An 18,839-nucleotide genomic window follows, 5' to 3' on the forward strand; every position below is an offset into this window, starting at 1 on the left:
GCGGTAGGCATGCGGAAACAGAAAAGCTGGTCGAGACCCTCCATGCGGTGCTCTCTCTGCTGATGTGTGGGAGGTCCGTCCCATTCACTTACATGTACTCCGCAAGCTTCCCGCTACATCCAGGGGATCGGTAATCCCCTTCCGCATACCGCTATGCGGAAATGTTTATGAATGAACCTTTTGCTACTTTTTCTGGATAACTGCGTATCAAAGCCGCACAAGGCGGTACGTTGTCACTCTGCACGGGAATGTCAGCTCCGCATGCGGAAAGAGGCTTTATGAATGCAGAACTTGCTCGGTGGTCGGTAAAGTCAGCGGTATTACGCATTTCCGCATGCGGGAATGCTTTATGAATGATAGCCAATGTGTTAAAAACATATCCCATCATTTGAAAGCAATGTACCCAAAACTATTAGACGACACATCCCCTTGCACACCACCCACGCTTCTTGAGAACTTCTGAACATGAACAATCACAATCGCCCCGTCTGTGGCCATATTAGAAAGCAGTGAGTGCAGCTGGTCACTACAGTGATCAGTCATTATCCGCTGCAGCAACAACTTCCCGAGTAGATAGATCTATACATATAAGTGCAAACACTGCATATCCTTCTATAACACGGAACATCCAAAGGTACGCACCTACCTGCATTCCCAAACACTATACACACTGCAGCTGAGCTCACCCCCTTCATATAGCTTTCATGTCTCTTCGAACTCTCTCGAAGCACAGCCACGCCCCACCAATATAACCACTCCCACATATGCTGTCTGCCTCCATTCGAAACACCACCTTCTAACCCTTGTTACACGCCCCTGCAACGTAAACCACACCTGCGTTCCAGCTTTTACTTTTGTTACGTCATTCTACCAACCCAACCACGCCTTTAATATTATTTTGATTTCTTTCAGAACACGCCCCATTTTGTTTACAGGCGTCGTCACTTTATGATTAGCTTTGCATCGTATTATGATTCGCTCCCGTGAACAATCGCTGTCCACCGCCATAATCACTAGAGCCCATTTTTATTGAAATCCCCGCCTTCTAGTCACGCCTCCCGCTCGTTAGTTACGCCTCGGTGACTGTCAGAAAGCTCTGGAAGCATGTGCAACGCCCTCTGTGGCGTGCCTACTTCCTTGTGTGCTCCTGTATTCCGTAAGAGGAGGCTTGGCCAAGGAGGTATCCGGCCACGCCCTCTTCGTGGAACTTGAAGGAGTTTCTAATCTCCCGCGGTAATGCGTTCTAGAATCAAGGCATTGCTAGAGGCTAGTTATAATGGACGATTTACTAATGTATAGCAAATGTATAGATTGGCTCTGGATGAGCGCCACTGCTCGGTACTTCTCTCTCTATCGCCAGTCGCCACGTACTGGAATATGCATAAAGGGGAAGTCTAGTCTTTCCTAGGGGAAAACAGGACAGGTGCGTTGTCCGTGTATTGTGGAGGCATGCTAAAACCCCGTCTTTATGCACAGTCAAAGTGGACCTGCGCAAGACAGAAGTCAAGCATTGAAAAAGCAAATTGTATGTATTTAGAGTTTAACGACTCTAATTCCCCCTCATCTGTGACAAAATCGCAAGTTGTAATTTGATCTCAGCTGGCAGCCAAGGCAGAACAGCTAATTGGTAAACACAGAATGTTAACCATATGTCTGCTCCTGTGGAAGCAGGAAGTAGACACTGCAGATATTTTGCAGGATTTGTATCAGCTGTAACATTTTTTTTTTAGGTTAGTATGTTGGTGCTTATCTTTTAATACAGAGAGGAAGCTCTGAGTTCTGGTCCGCTTTGTCTTTCTCATATTCTTCCACTGCCTTGTCGATATTTATACCATAGGAAAATGTTTAAAGGCAGGTTAGTGGTGCAGAGTTTAGTGTGAGGAATGGAGGAGAGGATAACGTCAAGTCGGGGTAGATTGGCGTTAACGTGACCACTAGATCACCTAGGTATTCCCCACACTTCATCTTTCTAGTAGTATAGCAGAATCCCTTTGTAGTAAACTCCAAGGGGCTGAGAAGTTTCCTACCGGTATATTAGAAATAGTCATCTGGATCTTTTGCAACTGGCCCCAAAAAGTCCTCTAGTTGGCGCAGTCCATCGCACTCCCACAGCCGGGAGCTTTCTGCACCTGCGCAGTGATATTGCGCAGGCGCAGAACATTCTCATTGATGGGAGCACAGTGCGCATGCGCAGTACGCCCTGGATTGGAGGACTTTCTGGGGCCAATTGCAGAAGATCCAGGAGGCGGAGGACAGCGTGGGAGCAATAAGCTTGGAGGGAGCCCCAGATATGTATAATTCCCCCACCCCCTTCGTCTCAGGTTTGCTTAATCACTTAAGTACCAGCGTTCTCTGCCCCCTCAAGGACCAGAGACCGCTGGTACAGAAACGGCAGAATCCTGACGATCGCCACATGTCAGGAACCTGGGCCACCCACTCTGCCATCTCTATGACGGCAGAGTTCCTGTGAGCCGGTCAGGAGCCGCTTTTATTGTCTCCTGACCCTGTCTTTCAATGTGAGCCGATGGGAGTTGCTTACTTTGAAAGACAGGGCCAGGAGCCAATGAAATCGTCTCCTGACCCGCTCATAGGACTCTGGCGTCATAGAGACAGGCAAAGCGAGTAAGCTGCGGGGATTAAGCGGCGGGAGCGTCGAAAACGGGGGATGCGCGCAGCGGCGGTGAGTTTAAATCTATGCCCTGGCAGCTAGATAGCCATCAAAACAGTAGATTTCAACTAGTGCGATCCTAAAGTAGTTAAATAGTGGTGGCTGGATACTGTACTGGTTAAGGGCTCTGCCTTTGACATGGGAGACCAGGGTTCAAATCCTGGCTAGGTCAAGTACCCATTCAGTAAGGAGACTCCTATTCAGTAAGGCAAGACTCCCTAACATTGCAGGGTGGCCTCTTGAGCGCGTCCCAGTGGCTGCAGCTCTTGAGCGCTTTGAGTCCGACAGGAGAAAAGCGCTATACAAATGTTTGGAATATTATTAAATATGCAGGGATTTGCATGTAATTATCATGCACTAGTTGCACAGGAAGCATAGGTATCACCAGTTAAAGGGGACCTGAACTCTAGCACAGAACACAAGGAAAATATAACAGAAATGTACCCTGTATGTATTTAAAGAGTTTAGCCTGTGTAATTACCCCTCATTAGTGTCTGATCACAAGTTGTAATTTGACCCCTCTACTGCATCACATGACTGCCTGTGGCAGATAAGCCGATTTGAAAGCACAGGCTGTAAACAATATGTCTGCTTCCATAAATGGGGAAGTAGAAACTGTGCAGATTTATTTTAGGATTTGTATCAGCGGTAACAAACAATTTTTTTTTTGTTTGAAGGTCATTATGCTGTTGTGTATCTTTTAGAGCAGAGTGCAGTTCTAAGTTCAGGTCCGCTTTAAAGGAGAACTGAAGTGAGAGGAATATGGAGGCTGCCATACTGATTTCCTAATAAGCAATACCAGTTCCCTGGCTATTCTGCTGATATTCTGCCTCTAATACTTTTAGCCATAGACCATGAAGAAGCATGCAGCAGATCAGGTTAGAGAAACCGAGAGCCCAATGTAGTGTTGTATGTTCAGCATAAAATTAGTAAAGATAATTAGTGAGAAGAGTATACTCACAAACGTGGGTTACCACAAAGGCAATCACTGTATAGGCAGGTGAGGAGATTAGACCTGTCCTCACTCAGGATTAAGAAGTCGCTCTCTGTAGATCAGAAAAGGGGTAGATCACCCCTCCACCAGGGGTGGACACGGTACAGCAAACGGGGAACAGAGGCGCCAGCAGGGTAAAAGTGGATAAAACCTTTAAAATTTGCTTGGAGGAAGCAGTGGCCTTACCTCCATAAAGCAGACACGAAAGACTGTCTGTATAATAGTAATCACATTTATTATATAGTACGCCAAAAGTGCAATGTGTTTCGCAGGCCATGCTCGCTTCATCAGGCAATAAACATGGGGACAAACAGAATTTCAGCAGTAGCAAGAGTAGCGCCTCAGTGAGGCTGTCAGAAGCCTATGACAGCCGATCGCCATGATTGGCCGGCTGGGGGGAGGGAGAGATTGTTTAAAAAAAAAAAAAAAAAGAAAAGAAAATTAACAAAAAAACACACATATTTATATAAAAAAAAATAAACACTGGGGGGGGGGGGGGATCAGACCCCAGCAACAGACAGCTCTGTTGGTAGGGAGAAAAGGGGGGGGGGGAATCAGTTGTGTGTTGTGCGGCCCTGCAGCTTGGCCTTAAAGCTGCAGTGGCCAATTTTACAAAAAATGCCCTGGTCATTTGGGGGGTTTAATACTGTAGTCTTCAAGTAGTTAATTAAATTTATGCTATAGAGGTCCTGGAAATGCATCATACAGTGACGTCCAGCATGTCTAGGGTTGCAATTCGTGGAACTCAAAAAAACTTGGAATAGGTAAGAACTGACTTCAAAGTGGCACCTGCCTTATAAATAGTTTGCAGAAGCCTGTCAGCAAATTAAAGGCACAGTATGTGCATTCAAACTTAGTGATGGTGGGAGCATATGTGGATGGTCCCCTTAGGTGGTAAAAGCATTTTTGAGGGTCTGTCTGCACTGCTCCTGCCTGTTTTGCATACCTCTATATTTGTATCTTGGAAAGTTAAGTTGGCTTCCAACTCACATATTAGTGACTCTGGAAGGACCTCATCATGGTGAAAGGGTCTAGTATGGAATGCCTTTGCGTGCAAACCATTTTGGAAGCGAACATCCTCCATTAGTGCAAATTTATGCAAATACTTCAAATAAATTTCATGCAAGTTGTTTTCATCATTACTAGAGTTCCACCTATTATGTTTAGTTGAAAGTCTCCCTATAATTTTGAGGCAACAGTGGGGTCAGTTCAGCCCTTGCATAATTTGGTACTGCAGTTTGAAAGCACATAATGTGCCTTTACTTTGCTGACAGGCGTCTGCAGGCTATTTATAAGGCCGTTGCTTTGAAGTCAGTTCTCACCCATTCAGTGCTTTTTGTATGGTTTCAGGAGGAGGTTTTGTGGGAAATCTCTTTAATGGTGGAAGCGCTTGTGAATGGTCGTTCCCCCCCCCCCCCCCCAATCCAGGTGGTAAAAGCATTTTTGTGGAGCTGTCTGTGCTGCTCCTGTCCCCCTCAGAGCATTGTCCAATTCCTAAACCTCCTAAGATGGCTAAATCTTGAAGCAATTCCCAGAACTAAAAAAACTTGGAATAGGTAAGAACTGACTTCAAAGCAGCACCTGCCTTATAAATACTCTGCAGTCGCCGATCTACAAATTTAAGGCACAGTTCATGCATTTAACTTAGTGGTGGTGGGAGCACTTGTGAATTCTCCCCCAGGTTGTCAGAGCATTTTTGGGGGGCTGTCTGCTGCTCCTGCGCCCCTCAAGGTATAACCTGTAAAGCGTGGTCCCAGGCAGTTTGTGAGCGGACCTTGCCTTTTTTCCCACTTCTGTGAGCAAAACAAGCGAGGTCTGCTCACACTGTATAAATTCTTAGAACTTTTAAAGAGAACCCGAGGTGTGTTTAAAGAATGTTATCTGCGTACAGAGGCTGGATCTGCCTGTACAGCCCAGCCTCTGTTGCTATCCCAAACCCCACTAAGGTCCCCCTGCACTCTGCAATCCCTCATAAATCACAGCCGTGCTGTGAGGCTGTGTTTACATCTGTAGTGTCAGTCTCAGCTGCTCCCCCGCCTCCTGCATAGCTCTGGTCCCTGCCCCCGTCCCTTCCCTCCAATCAGCAGGGAGGGAAAGGATGCAGGCGGGGACAGGAGTTCTGCAGGAGGCGGGGAGAGCAGCAGACTGACACTATAGAGATAAACACAGCCAGCTCTGACAAGCTGTTTGTCAGCAGCGTGGCTGTGATTTATGAGGGATTGCAGAGTGCAGGGGGACCTTAGGGGGGTTTGGGATAGCAACAGAGGCTGGGCTGTATAGGCAGATTCAGCCTCTGTATGCAGATAATATTCTTCAAACCCACCTCGGGTTCTCTTTAAGGTGACTGAATATGGAAGAACACGATCTTTAACTGTTATACAAAACATGTGTAACCACTTCACCACAGAGCGGTTTTACCCCTTGAGCACCAGAGCAATTTTCACCTTTCAGCGCTCCTTCCATTCATTCATCTATAACTTTATTATTACTTATCACAATGAAATTAACTATATCTTGTTTTTTTCGCCACCAATTAGGCTTTCTTTAGGTGGGACATTATGCCAAGAATTCAGTGGCGTAGCTACAAACCTCTGGGCCCTGATGCGGACTTTAGAACTGGGCCCCCCACCTCTAAACCCTGCCTCTGAGCATAGGCCACACCCCCAGGCCACCCCCTACCCCCATAAAGTGTTCCTCTTATGGCCTACCCCCCTGCTCCCTAAGGGCGCCTCTTCCAAGGAGCCCCTGGGCTGGGCAATACCCTCTCCCCCAACAACATCCCCCCCCTTCCCCAGAAAGCATGCCTTTAAAAAAAAAAAACACACACACTGATGCACATGCACACACACACTCTGGCAGACAAGTACACACACTATGGATACACACTCTGGCACACAGATTCACTCTGGCAAACATACACACAAACACACACACTTTGCGGATACACACTCTGGCAAACATACACACACACTTTGGATACACTCTTCCATGCAGATACACATACTGGCACACACACACGCACGCACGCGCTCTGATACATACATACTCACACTGTACACCGTTACACACACTGTCACCCACTTCCCTCCCCCCACCTCGAAGCAAAGAAGAAGCAAATACTTTACCCCATCAGCCAGCCTTTGAACTCTAAGTAATTGCAGGCAACGTGGTGGGCGGCAAGCACGTCTTCCATACACTTACTCTGGATGTTTCCGCAGCTCACTCGAGGACGATGGGAGGAGCCAGGCCAGCCAGAGATCAGTGAAGGGCCAACTGGAGCCTAGAGGGGGGCGGTGCAGGAGGACAGGAGTGTGTGACTGACACCATGATGAGACTCACTAAGGCAGCTGTGGAGGAGACCTGGAGAGGAGTGTGATTGTGACTGATAATCACAATCACACTGAAGCAGCTGCTGCCGTTTGCAAAAAGCAACAAAGGAGATTAGGGAGGAGGAGTCTGGAGACAGTGAGTGACGTGACTGCCATGGGTGTCCACAAAATTTTTTCCAGGGGGGGGGGGGGGGGCAATAAAAGACAAATGAAACTTGCGGCACACGAAAAGTGGGCATGGCCATGGACCACAATATGGGTGTGGGTGGAGCCAAATTTACATGAACTTAGCAATGTTGGGACATTAGACTAGGGCTATGGTAAGAATTAGAATGTGAGCATCGGTGACATGACTATGTACTCTGTAAAGTGCTGCAGAAGATGTCAGTGCTATATAAACATATAATATGGTCTGACATTAGACTATGATAAGATTAGATCGTGAGCCCCTCTGAGGACAGTCAATGACATGACTATGTACTCTTTGAGCTGCAAAAGAGGTCAGAGCTATATAAATACATTATAACTCTAGCAGCCCAAGAAACTCAAAGTACAGGTCCAATGCAACTGTAAGGAAACCAGAGACAAGTAATTGGGCCTTCCTCCAGCCCCATGGGCACAGATCGTTCCCACAACACCATCCTCAGTCTTCTCCTGTTCAGCTGATTCCTGCAGTGCTAAAGAGATGCATAAAGAGCGCACTTCCTATTGCGTAGTCTGGCTGAACTAACAGGACCCCAAACCAGAGCTGAAGAAGACTGAGGACGGCGGCGTGGGAGTGATCCGTGCCCATGGGGCTGGAGGAAGTCCCATGTATGTATACATTTTTTAATTGCTTGTTTCTGGTACATTTTAAAGGAAACCGGTAATTGCTTTTCAATAAAAAAAAAAAGAAAGAAAAGTTTCACTTCCATGGGACTTCTTTCAGCCCCTGCAGACCTCCTGTGCCCACGCCGTTACCATACGATCCTCCAGTTCCCCGCTGCTGCTCAGTTTCGACTGAGCCTGTCGCTGGCCACTGTGGGACCTTGGCCGTGCGCGTCCATGTTCACGCTCCTGTCACCGGGACTCGGGAACGTTCTGTGCAGCTGCAGTTAAAGGTTTTCACAGGATGCTCCCGTGACAGGAGCGCAAACGAGGATGCACCTGGCCAGGGCTGTGCAGGTAATGTCAACTTGCAAGTCGGCAAAAGTTAAATTGTGGCGGGGGACCGCAGGATCGTTCCATGACAGCGCGGGCACAGGGCAGCTGCTGAGAGCTGACAGAAGCCCCAGGTTAGTGAAACTTTTTTTTTTTAAAGTCATTACAGGTTCTCTTTAAGAGACAATATATGCTCAAAACGTTGAAAGTGCTCCCAAATTCACTGAAGAACAATAAATAAAACTCTCCATAGGTAAAAAAAAACTTCTTAAAAGATAAACTGCTAATTTTTCCAATACTCATAAACAAATGCCAGCGGATTACACAATTCAGTGTCAGTGACATCTCCCTCCAACTACATCTAGCTACAGCCAATTCTCATCCTTACTAGCACCCACCTTTACCACTACAAGTAAAGTTTCTCTCATCCCCACAGCCAGATCCTAGATCTCTCACCTGTCCCCCACAACTAAATCCCTCTGCACACAGAGATGTCCATCTATGATCTCCCCCTCCCAGGCTACACATAAACGTATGCGAGGCCAGCTCTCCCCTTCCCCTACATCCAGACACTTGCCTGAATCTGAGAAGCCATCACCCACACAGGCTGAATCTCACCTCCCCTCAGTCTCCTGTCCTGTCCAGAATCCTGGAAGTCACAGCCTGACCTTGCTCTCATCCATCACCAGCAGCCTCCGTTATTTGTCTCAGGGAGGAAGAAGTGTCCAGAGATCAATCAATCCTATGAAGGGGGAGATAAGAGCGCTGGACCTGCAGCTGGCTGCTGCACACATCTCCAGTCTCCTGGTCTTGTCAGGACAGGATCTCCTGTCAGCTCCTCTCCCTCTCAGCTGTTTCCCGCCGAGCCACGCATTGCAGAGAGACGTCAGGTCAGCGTGTGCACGCCTGACACGTCTGACGTCTTTCTCATTACCATTAAGAGGGGCCGGGCTAGAGCAGACGGAGAAACAACAGTGTGGCCAACAGTAAGTAAAAAAAAATTGGCTGCCTGCACTGCTAGCTGTCACCTCAGCACACACGCACAGGATTGGGGGAACCGACCACCCGGGCCCCCCCATCAAGGCTTCAGAAGCCGGGCCCAGTCGCACGTGCGACTGCTGCGACCTCAGGCCCTACGCCCATGCAAGAATTATTTTATTCTAAGGCTGCTTACACACTAAGACGTTACAGGCGCACGTTAGTGCAGCCTGTAACGCTCCCCCAACGCACAGCAATGTAACACAAGTGGGCTGTTTACACAGCCCACGTTGCGTTACATGTACCGCTGCACGTTCTGCCGAAAGTGAAGCATGCTACGGCGTTACAGCGGCTTAAGCCACGTTAGACTGTTTCCACATGCTCAGTCATGTTGGGGAGGAGCGGAGAGCGGCCAGGCACATGGCTAATTAATATTCACTGCACGTTGTGACGTGCAGTGTTTACTTCCTGGTGCGCCCGCTCTGTGCGGCGATTGGCCGGTGGGACCACGTGATGCCGCATGCGTCCAAAAGTACGCATCACGGACGCCAGAGTGAGCTGCACAACGCAGCTCACTCTGACGTCCACATCGAAGAGCACCAGGCCTTGCGTTAGGTGCACGTTATGCGACCTTAACGTAGCACCTAACGCAACGTCTTGGTGCGCAAGTAGCCTTAATGTGTTTTAAACAGTTTGGCCTATCTGGACGAGCTTCCTGCTGCTGCCGCCGACTGGTGCGCGTGATCGGGCGCGCCCCTGCGCGCGTTCCCGCTGCTCGCCGCTAGCCCCCCGATCAGTGAATGGGAATATAATTCCCATTCACCGATCTAACTTCCCCACAGAAATACCGACGCTTTCTCTCCAGAGAGCGCGGTATTTCTGCCCCCAGGAAACTTCTCCCCATCATTTTAGTTCCTGGATGCGAGATCGTTCGCATCCAGGGCTATTTTCGCTGTGGCCAAATAGTAAACTGCACCCACATACATTTTTAATTAAAAAAAATATATTATTTTACATTTAAAATTAGCAGTTTCTCTCCCACACACACACTTTTTTTTTTTATAAAAAAAAATACAATTTAAAAAAAAAAAAAAAAAAAAAAAAATAGTTACCCAAGGGTCTGAACTTTTTAAATATGCATGTCAAGAGAATATGTTATTATAATATTTAAAATTATAAGCTTATAAATAGTGAGGGACGCAAATTGAAAAAATGCACCTTTATTTCTAAATAAAATATTGGCACCATAAATTGTGATAGGGACATCGTTTCAACGGTGTAATAACCGGGACAGCTGGGCAAATAAAATACATGAGTTTTAATTACGGTAGCGTATATTAATTTCAAACTATAATGGCCAAAAACTGAGAAATAGTGAATGTTTTTCATTTCTTTCTTAATCTTCCTGTCAACCCCCCTGGCGGTATAATTCCCGCGGCTGCGCAGCCGCGGGAGGGTTTTTTTCGCCATATTTTTTTTTTTTTAGCATGCAGCTAGCCCAGCGCTAGCTACATGCTTCCCCCTCCCCGCGGCGTCCGCCCGTCCCCTCCGATCGCCGCCGGCGCCGCTTGCCCATAAGGAAATCCCGTTCTGAACGGGATTTCCTTGAGGGCTTCCCCGTCGCCATGGCGACGAATGGAGTGACGTCACGGACGTCGTGACGTCACAGGGAGTCCCAATCCACCCCATAATGCAGCCTGGCGGCAGTTGGCCAGGCTGCGCAAGAGGCATGCGGGGGGAGGGCCTGTTTCCACAGCGGGTAGCGGCGCATTGGCGGCGGCGATCAAAGCAAACACGCAGCTAGCAAAGTGCCCAGCAGGGCCTGAGTGGCACCCTCCGGCGGCTTACCCCATGTCACACACTGGGTTACCGCCAAGGAGGTTAAAATAGATTTAGAAAAAAAATAATTCTTAGCAAAAATGTACTACCCAAGAAAGCCTAATTAGTGGCGGAAAAAACAAGATATAGATCAATTCATTGTGATAAGTAGCAATAAAGTTATAGGCGAATGAATGGGAGGTGAACGTTGCTCGGATGCATGAGAATTTCGGCACTGCGGTGCTGAACCGGTTAATGGGAAAATAGGAAGAAATGTGGGAAAAAAATCATTTTTCAGTTTTCGGCCATTATAGTTTTTAAATTATGCATGCTACTGTATTTAAAATCCATGAAATTTATTTGACCATTTGTCCCGGTTATTACACCGTTTAAATTATGTCCCTATCACAATGTTTGGCGCCAATATTTTATTTGGAAATAAAGGTGCATTTTTTTCAGTTTTGCGTCCATCCCTAATTACAAGCCCATACTTTATAAAGTAACAGTGTTGTACCCTCTTGACATAAATATTTAAAGAGTTCAGTCCCTAAGGTAACTGTTTTTTTTTTTTTTTTTTATTGTAATTTTTTTTCTTTTTATTACAAGAAAATAAATAAATTAGGGAGTGTGGGAGGTAATGAGTTAAATTATAGTGTAAAAGTATGTATTTGTATATGAAAAAATGTTTTGGATGTAGTTTTACTATTTGGCCACAAGATGGCCACAGTAATTTTTTGTAAATGCGTCCTGTATGCGTAGGAAGTACGCTTACAGGAAGTTCAACTAGGCTGGGAAACTTTTTTTTTTTTTTCACAATGATTGCGCTGCTTCTCATAGAAGCAGCCTGTGAGGAAACGCAGAAAAGCCGCCGCAAGGGCTCAGAGTGAGGCGGCTGTTTCCGCGTCTAACATGGCGGCACAACGCGAAGAAACCGCCGCATGGGCAGAACGGTGGAGTCCGCGTTGGATGCAGCGGATTGCGCACATAGCAATACTACTGACATTGTGGTTGGACGCGGGGAAGCCGCCGCTTGCTTGGAGAGCGGGGCGGCGGTCCCTGCGCCTGAATCAGCGGATACATTGCAAGACATGTCTGGTGTGGCTGGGACTGCTAGTCCACACAGGTTCAGAAGGACGCGCGCTGAGAGGCAGAGCTTATATGACAGCCAGAGAAGAGTCAGCTGACATTTTCACCGCCTTCCATTGGTCCAGCACTTAGGGGCGGCGCTGGTGAGCGGTATAGTATATATACTGGATGCTGGTCATTTCTCTGGTGTCTGCCGTTGCGATCACTACGTGGTAGCACTCAGACCTTGTCTGTATCTGTGTTCTAGCATAGTTTCCAAAGGTGTTGATGATCAAGGAACTCACACCTTAGCGTTAGGAATATTGAACTGTATTATTTGTTATGACCTTCTGCCTGCCTGACTATTCCTCTGAACTCTGATTCTGTACCTTGCTATTTCTGATATCCGGTTGCCAAACTCTGCTCGTTCCTGGACTCTGTATTTGCCTCCTGATTCTGTACCTTGCTATTCTGATACTCCGTTGCCAAACCCTGCCTGTTTATTGGATTCCGTATCTGTCTCCTGAATCTGTACCTTATCTGTCTGTGTGTTAACGACCTGGCTTGCCGACCTCGAGAACTGGCCTTACTGTTAGAGGCAGTTCCCAGATCTGTTAGTGACACCCTCTCTCTCTGGTGTCACTCACGCTCTGTCCTTCCTACTCTCAGCCTAGCTCCTCCCCCGGGAGAGTGTAGGCCATCGGAGGGAACATACTTCTGTGCTGTACTCAAAGTATACAGTTGCATCTAACACTCACTTGTTATCTCAGGTGTCCAGAGGTTAGTAGATATATCTGATTATCGGTGATACTGCAGATCACCAATAATCGGGTATATTCTGTATTCTCGGTGATACTGCAGTTCACCGGTAATCAGACCCTCTCTGTGTTACACTGATCGTTACACAGCCGATCATTGCTGGGGGGCTGAGATCAACAAACGGGAACGTTTTTCCATGTTCATTGATCTCCGAGCGAGTGGCCACCGGCATGCGCGGGAGCGTGCGCACGAGCGAGCGGGAGCGCGGACAGCAGCGGGAGGTGCTTATATCTACGCTCCTGGTGGGCAAAGGGTGTTAAAAGGAGCGTAGATATACGCACCTGTGGTGGTAAAGTGGTTCACCAAAGGATGCTATGGCGTGGCAGTCCCAAAAACGAATGCAGAGACTGGCCCTGGCTATGGCTTTGCTACACTTTGGGTAGAAAGTCGATCTTACTAATATGTTATATCAAATATTGCCATATTAAAACATGTATAGACATAAAATACAATCTTAAAGAATGGCTTCTTCCAGGGAACACAGGGAATCCTCCTCAGTTGAGTAGCACAGTTGGTACAGTATAACCCTTTCACTCCAGCTTTTGGCTGGTCCAGATATGGCATAGTTTGTAGTATCATCAAAGATGTCAGTTTTGTATATAAATGATGCATTATTTATCTTCAAAATTTTAATGAGCTCAAATAAAGGTTTATTAGTGGTACCCTGCAATTATCAGCACTTGCTTTTGCATAACTAATTTGTTGATTATGTTGCTACCAAAAGTCTATGGGGATCTGACATTTATGTTGGCGTACAGGGGAATTAAATTATCTCTTTGCTTCAGGGTTAAAGGGATGAAATAAAGTGTAAAAAATAAATAAAAAAAAATCACATTTGATTGTGGGGCTCCAACAGACTGGTTAATTTGGAGAAGAAAGGGCATTTTGGTTTGAAGGCCAAGATGGTGGCACATTAAATTCATTGCCCTCTCTGCATTCCAGAATAGTGTTGTACTGTACTCTAATATATTGATTATAAAATAAGTAGGCAGGGATAGAATAACGTTAGAAAAGTGTTGACATTTAAAGAGAATCTGTATTGTTAAAATCGCACAAAAGTAAACATACCAGTGCGTTAGGGGACATCTCCTATTACCCTCTGTCACAATTTCGCTGCTCCTCGCCACATTAAAAGTGGTTAAAAACAGTTTTAAAAAGTTTGTTTATAAACAAACAAAATGGCCACCAAAACAGGAAGTAGGTTGATGTACAGTATGTCCACACATAGAAAATACATCCATACACAAGCAGGCTGTATACAGCCTTCCTTTTTAATCTCAAGAGATCGTTTGTGTGTTTCTTTCTCCCTGCAGCTATCTTCCACTGAAATGTCAGGCTGTTTCTTCCTGCAGAGTGCAAACAGCTCTGCCTGTATGTAATTCCTCAGTATGTGAAAGCCCAGCCAGCTCAGAGGAGGATTTATCCAGCTTGTAAAAGATAATAGAGCAGAGAGAAGCTGCACTAATCTAAATAACACACAGGCAGTGTGCAGAGAGGGGCCTGGAGGGGGAGATGCATCACAGAACCACAACACTGAAGAACTTGGCAGCCTTCCAGACACAGGCTGACAAGTCTGACAAGAGAGAGATAAGTTGATTCATTACAGAGATGGTGATAGTAGAACGTGCTGCAGTAGGCCAGAACACATTAGAATAGCTTTTGGAACTTGTAGGATGATAAAAAACAGGATGCAATTTTTGTTACGGAGTCTCTTTAAAGTAAACCTGAGATGGGATTACAAGCTATATTTATACTTACCTGGGGCTTCCTCCAGCCCTATGAGGTGCGTGGGCTCCCTCGCCGTCATCTCCGGTTGATCCATTCTCTTCTAATCCTCTCTGGTAATCCGGCAGGAGTATGCAGGAGCATGTGACTGACCGGATTACTGGAGAAGATTAGAAGAAAACGGTGAGGGAGCCCATGCACCTCATTGGGCTGGAGGAAGGCCCAGGTAAATATAAATATTAATACAACACAGCAGGTGTACAATTCCTGTGGCAATAGACACACACAAGGACAAAGTCCGTGAAATGCTGGTACTTATCGTGCTCTGCTGAAGGTGGGGAGGCAACTGTGGGCACCAGAGGGTGCACGGCCTTACAGCCGTTTCACAATGGGGTGAGCCTTGCTTCTTCGGAGGCTTATCGTGCACAAAGTGTTGGATAGAAGCGGCCATTAAATCGCCTGCTTCCGTGTGAGGTCCCGCCTACCTGCGGAGATGACAGGGGGCCCAACCATTGGCTGACACAGATGCATCATCATGGGCGGCGCACATGCGTCACCCCGTAGTGAGGGCGCAAGTGCGTCACTGGGAATAGATGAAGCGTGCAAAAAGGAGCTTCAAAGTGTTGCCATGGCGACCTGGATCGTCCCTGACTGCATCAGCAGGCGGCGATCAACACCGCCAGCCAATAGGCGGGCAAGGGGCGGATGCAAAAGCGCACATCGAGGCCGCCAGGCAACAGACAGTAAACAAAGCTCTGTTCCGTCCACATAGAGGAAAGGATCTATTATCCGTATTCCTGAGCTTGATTAGCTTTTAATAATAGGAGGAACACTGCGGCATGAATAGATGCCACGTGCTAGAGACATAAGTGGGTAGTCCCGTGCCAAAGGTGTGCAAGGGGGGAGAGAGAAGGGAAAAAGGTGGGGTGCATGCGGGGGAGTGTGAGTGAGAAAAGGTGAGGAAAGAGGGGCAGTGAGGCGGGGCACAAGACCTAGATTCAAAGGCCCCTAAGAGAGAGAGAGAGGTGGGAGCAGACGGACCACAAGAGAGAGAGACCACTCCATTACAGGTGAATACCCAAAAAGGTATACAAACGCCTATTCGCCACATAGACCGACCAAGAAGGTATATATGTATGAATATAATTATATTAGACTATTACAAAAATATTTATTAGAAAAAATTGTTATGACTAACGAATTAAAAAAGTTAGAACGGTCAAAAATGTGGCGAACATGGGATCAAGGAGGGAAGAGGGAAAAAGCATCATACATCGGAGGGCAGAGGCTGGAGCCAACATGCAGAGAGGAAAATTCAAGGGTCAAGGAAGCAGGCTAGGTCCAGGTGATCGTTCAGACCAAGAGGGCCCATAGCATCCGTCCTGAGAATCCACTTAGATTCAAGTTTAAGGAGCAATTTTTTCCTATTGCCACCTCTGCGTGGAAGGCTGCAATAATCCACGCAGGCAAAGGACAAAAGGTTAGGGTCAGAGCCGTGGGCAGCAGTCATGTGCTCCACCACTCTAGGGCAACCTTTTCCTTTAGGCAACAGGCGAACGTGTTCCAGAATTCTATCTTTTACCATTCTGGTGGTCATACCAACGTAGAACCGTTGGCAAGGGCACCATAGGGCATACACCACATACGTAGTTCTGCAGGTAGCGAAAAAAGGAACTTTGGTCTGTATTGGACCAAGCTTGAAGGAGTTGCCTGTCCTCATATGTCGGCATGCCTTGCATGCCCCACAACGATGGTTACCTGCAGTGGCCACTTTATCAAGCCATGTATAGTGTGGATTCTCACGGAAGTCACTATGGACCAAAAGGTCACCAATAGTGGGTGCTCTTTTGAAAGCCACTAAGGGTTTAGAAGGTAGACACTCTTTGAGGATCGGGTCTTGGAGCAGAATAGGCCAATTCTTAGCAACTACATTTTTAATCTCCCTCTCCATTGGGGAAAAGTCAAAGGTAAAGACCCCTGAGCCTTTTTTTAAGTGGCTAAAAGTGGATGCTTTTCTCCTAATGTGGTCGGATCTATCTTTTTTCAAAGCCTCATTGAAAGCAAACTCCAATCCGTTAGCATCATAACCTCTTGAGAGCAAGCGTAGCTTCAACTCTGTGGCCTGTTCTACGAAGTCCCCCAAATTGGCATTGTTCCTGCGTAGCCGCAGGAATTGGCCATATGGGAGGGACCTCGTGACATGGCGGGGATGATAGCTTTCAGAATGCAAGATAGTATTAGAGGCCGTCGATTTCCGATAGCCCTTGGTTAGAACAGTGCCTTCATTAATCATTAATTCAAGATCCAAAAAGTACACTCTGTCTGGGGAGCATTCCATCGTGAACAACATATTTACATCGTTAGTATTTAGATAATTAAGAAAACCAGACAAAGATGTGGTATCACCTGACCAAAAGGCCAAGACATCATCCACATACCTGGACCACACTGTGGGCGCCAAGGTGTTGGAGCAAAACCTAGAGAGGCTCTGTGAGAGAGAGGTGGGAGTGTTTTGGACGGTGACCACTCTTGAGAAATATAAGGGAGAGGATCTAGTGGCCAGAGGCTTCAGAAGATACCAAGAGCCGTCTGAGTACAGACAGGATCCTAAATTCCTGGAAACTTGGAAGCAGGAGTTCTTGGAACACTCTGCACGCTTGCAAAATATAGTGCTTGACAGGAGTAAAGTAGAGTTAGGCCTTATCACATCCGCCATATCTGAGAGCAAGCTTGAGTACAAGAAATTAGTATCTGAAAGTTCATTCAAAGCCACGCTTGACAAAATCGATAAGAAATTAGTGCCTTTACAGGACAACATTAAAGTGAACCTCCGGACTAAAAATCGACTCAGCAGCACTGAAAAGGCCTGGTGTTTCTTTAACAGTTTCACAGCATCAGAACTTTGTTTCTCCTATACAAGCCTCATTTTTAGCTGCACAGAAGAAAACTGCCCGGGCTTTTTTCCCCTGATGCTGTGCAAAGCATGATGGGATTTCTGATGTTAATGTTCTCGTTCTGCTGTTTTGGTGCAATTTTTTTTTTTTTTTACATTTTGAATTTGACATTTGAAGCCTAGCGTGTGCAGCTGGGAGGGGTAATCAGGACACAGGACAGTTGGAACTGTGTCTCCTGCTCCTTGTCACCTCCTTTCAACCAAAAAGATGGCTGCCCCCATGACAAAGATGGCAGCCCCCATGAATCACACACATTTGCCTGTTCTTATAAAACAGGGTGGGTAAGAGATTATATTACCTATCTATTCTAATTAACATAACTAATGTAACTTGATGACAGTATGTTTGTTTAGGCTGAAGTTCCTCTTTAAAGGACGTAAGTTGAAGAAGTACCTGCGTGACAGGGAGGACTATAAATTCGGCAGAATCTTCACCTGGGGGACTCTTGTGAACCCAGGGCCGAGAGGAAAACCCTGCCCCCCTAGGAGGCCTAAGGGCTACTGGACGACAGAATCTGAGTCCAGTGGAGAGGACCTCCCCAATACGACGCCAAAACCAAAGTCACGCAAACCTCAGAAACCATCCAAATCACATAAACCAAAAAAATCTCCGACCGAAGAGCAACAGGTCCCTTTAGAAAACGAATCCGGCGAGGAAGAGGAAAAAGCAGAGGGAAAGCAGGTCTCTTGGGAAGACAAAAAGAGAAGGAGCAAAAAGAGGAAGACGAGGCAGTAACAATGCCCACTAATATGAAAACAAATCTGGTCAACCTGACCTCTGAAATACTACCAGAGGGAGTAGAGGATCTCTTGAATAAGGGCTTGAACTTCTCCCTGTCTACACAATTTGACTACCCCAGCTTTAAAGCGGATCTATACAGAGGAGTTAGGAAGTTGAACATTAGACATCACTTTGAGAAAAAGAGATTAGAAGATCCTAATGTAGATAGTAATGTTTAAATGGCAAGAAAGCCAACAATTGGAGCCCTGGGTTTCAGCGTATCAAGAAGCTGGGACGACAGGGACTTGGAATCTCAACTCTGAACGAACTGCTCAACGAGTCAGTTCCGGCTGAGGTGCCGCTACATGACTCTAGGAAGTTTCAACCTTGTAGGTCTACTATGCCTTTCCCCACACAAGCTGGGTCAGTTATAGATATTTTTGAGCAACAAGTAGACAGGGAGGTGAAGGCCCTGCTGTACCCCAGGTCGCAACCCAATCTTACCCCCATTGAATCCAGAGCCCTTAATTGGCTCAAAAACCGTCCTGACCTAACGATCAGGAAAGCAGATAAAGGGGGTGCGGTGGTCATTTTGACCACCGCAGCCTACAAAAAAGAAGCATTGCTGC

General features: G+C 46.7%; 1 protein-coding gene across 4 annotated transcripts in view; it reads right to left on the reverse strand.

Annotated features, from left to right (window-relative positions):
- The window catches only part of LOC137532724 (dnaJ homolog subfamily A member 1-like), a 51,673-nt gene extending 50,869 nt beyond the window's left edge, over positions 1-804 (reverse strand). For 2 of the 4 annotated variants that reach the window (XM_068253563.1, XM_068253565.1), the window contains exon 1: positions 647-803. In XM_068253563.1, the coding sequence (XP_068109664.1) occupies positions 647-652 (6 nt within the window). In that variant the 5' untranslated portion in view covers positions 653-803. Of the gene's footprint in view, positions 1-642 lie in introns of all 4 variants that reach the window. The other 2 variants (XM_068253562.1, XM_068253564.1) reach the window with 2 other exon arrangements.
- Between the last annotated feature and the right edge of the window lie 18,035 nt (positions 805-18,839).

Source organism: Hyperolius riggenbachi, chromosome 9 (assembly GCF_040937935.1).
Source record: "Hyperolius riggenbachi isolate aHypRig1 chromosome 9, aHypRig1.pri, whole genome shotgun sequence".
Classification (NCBI taxonomy): Eukaryota; Metazoa; Chordata; class Amphibia; order Anura; family Hyperoliidae; genus Hyperolius; species Hyperolius riggenbachi.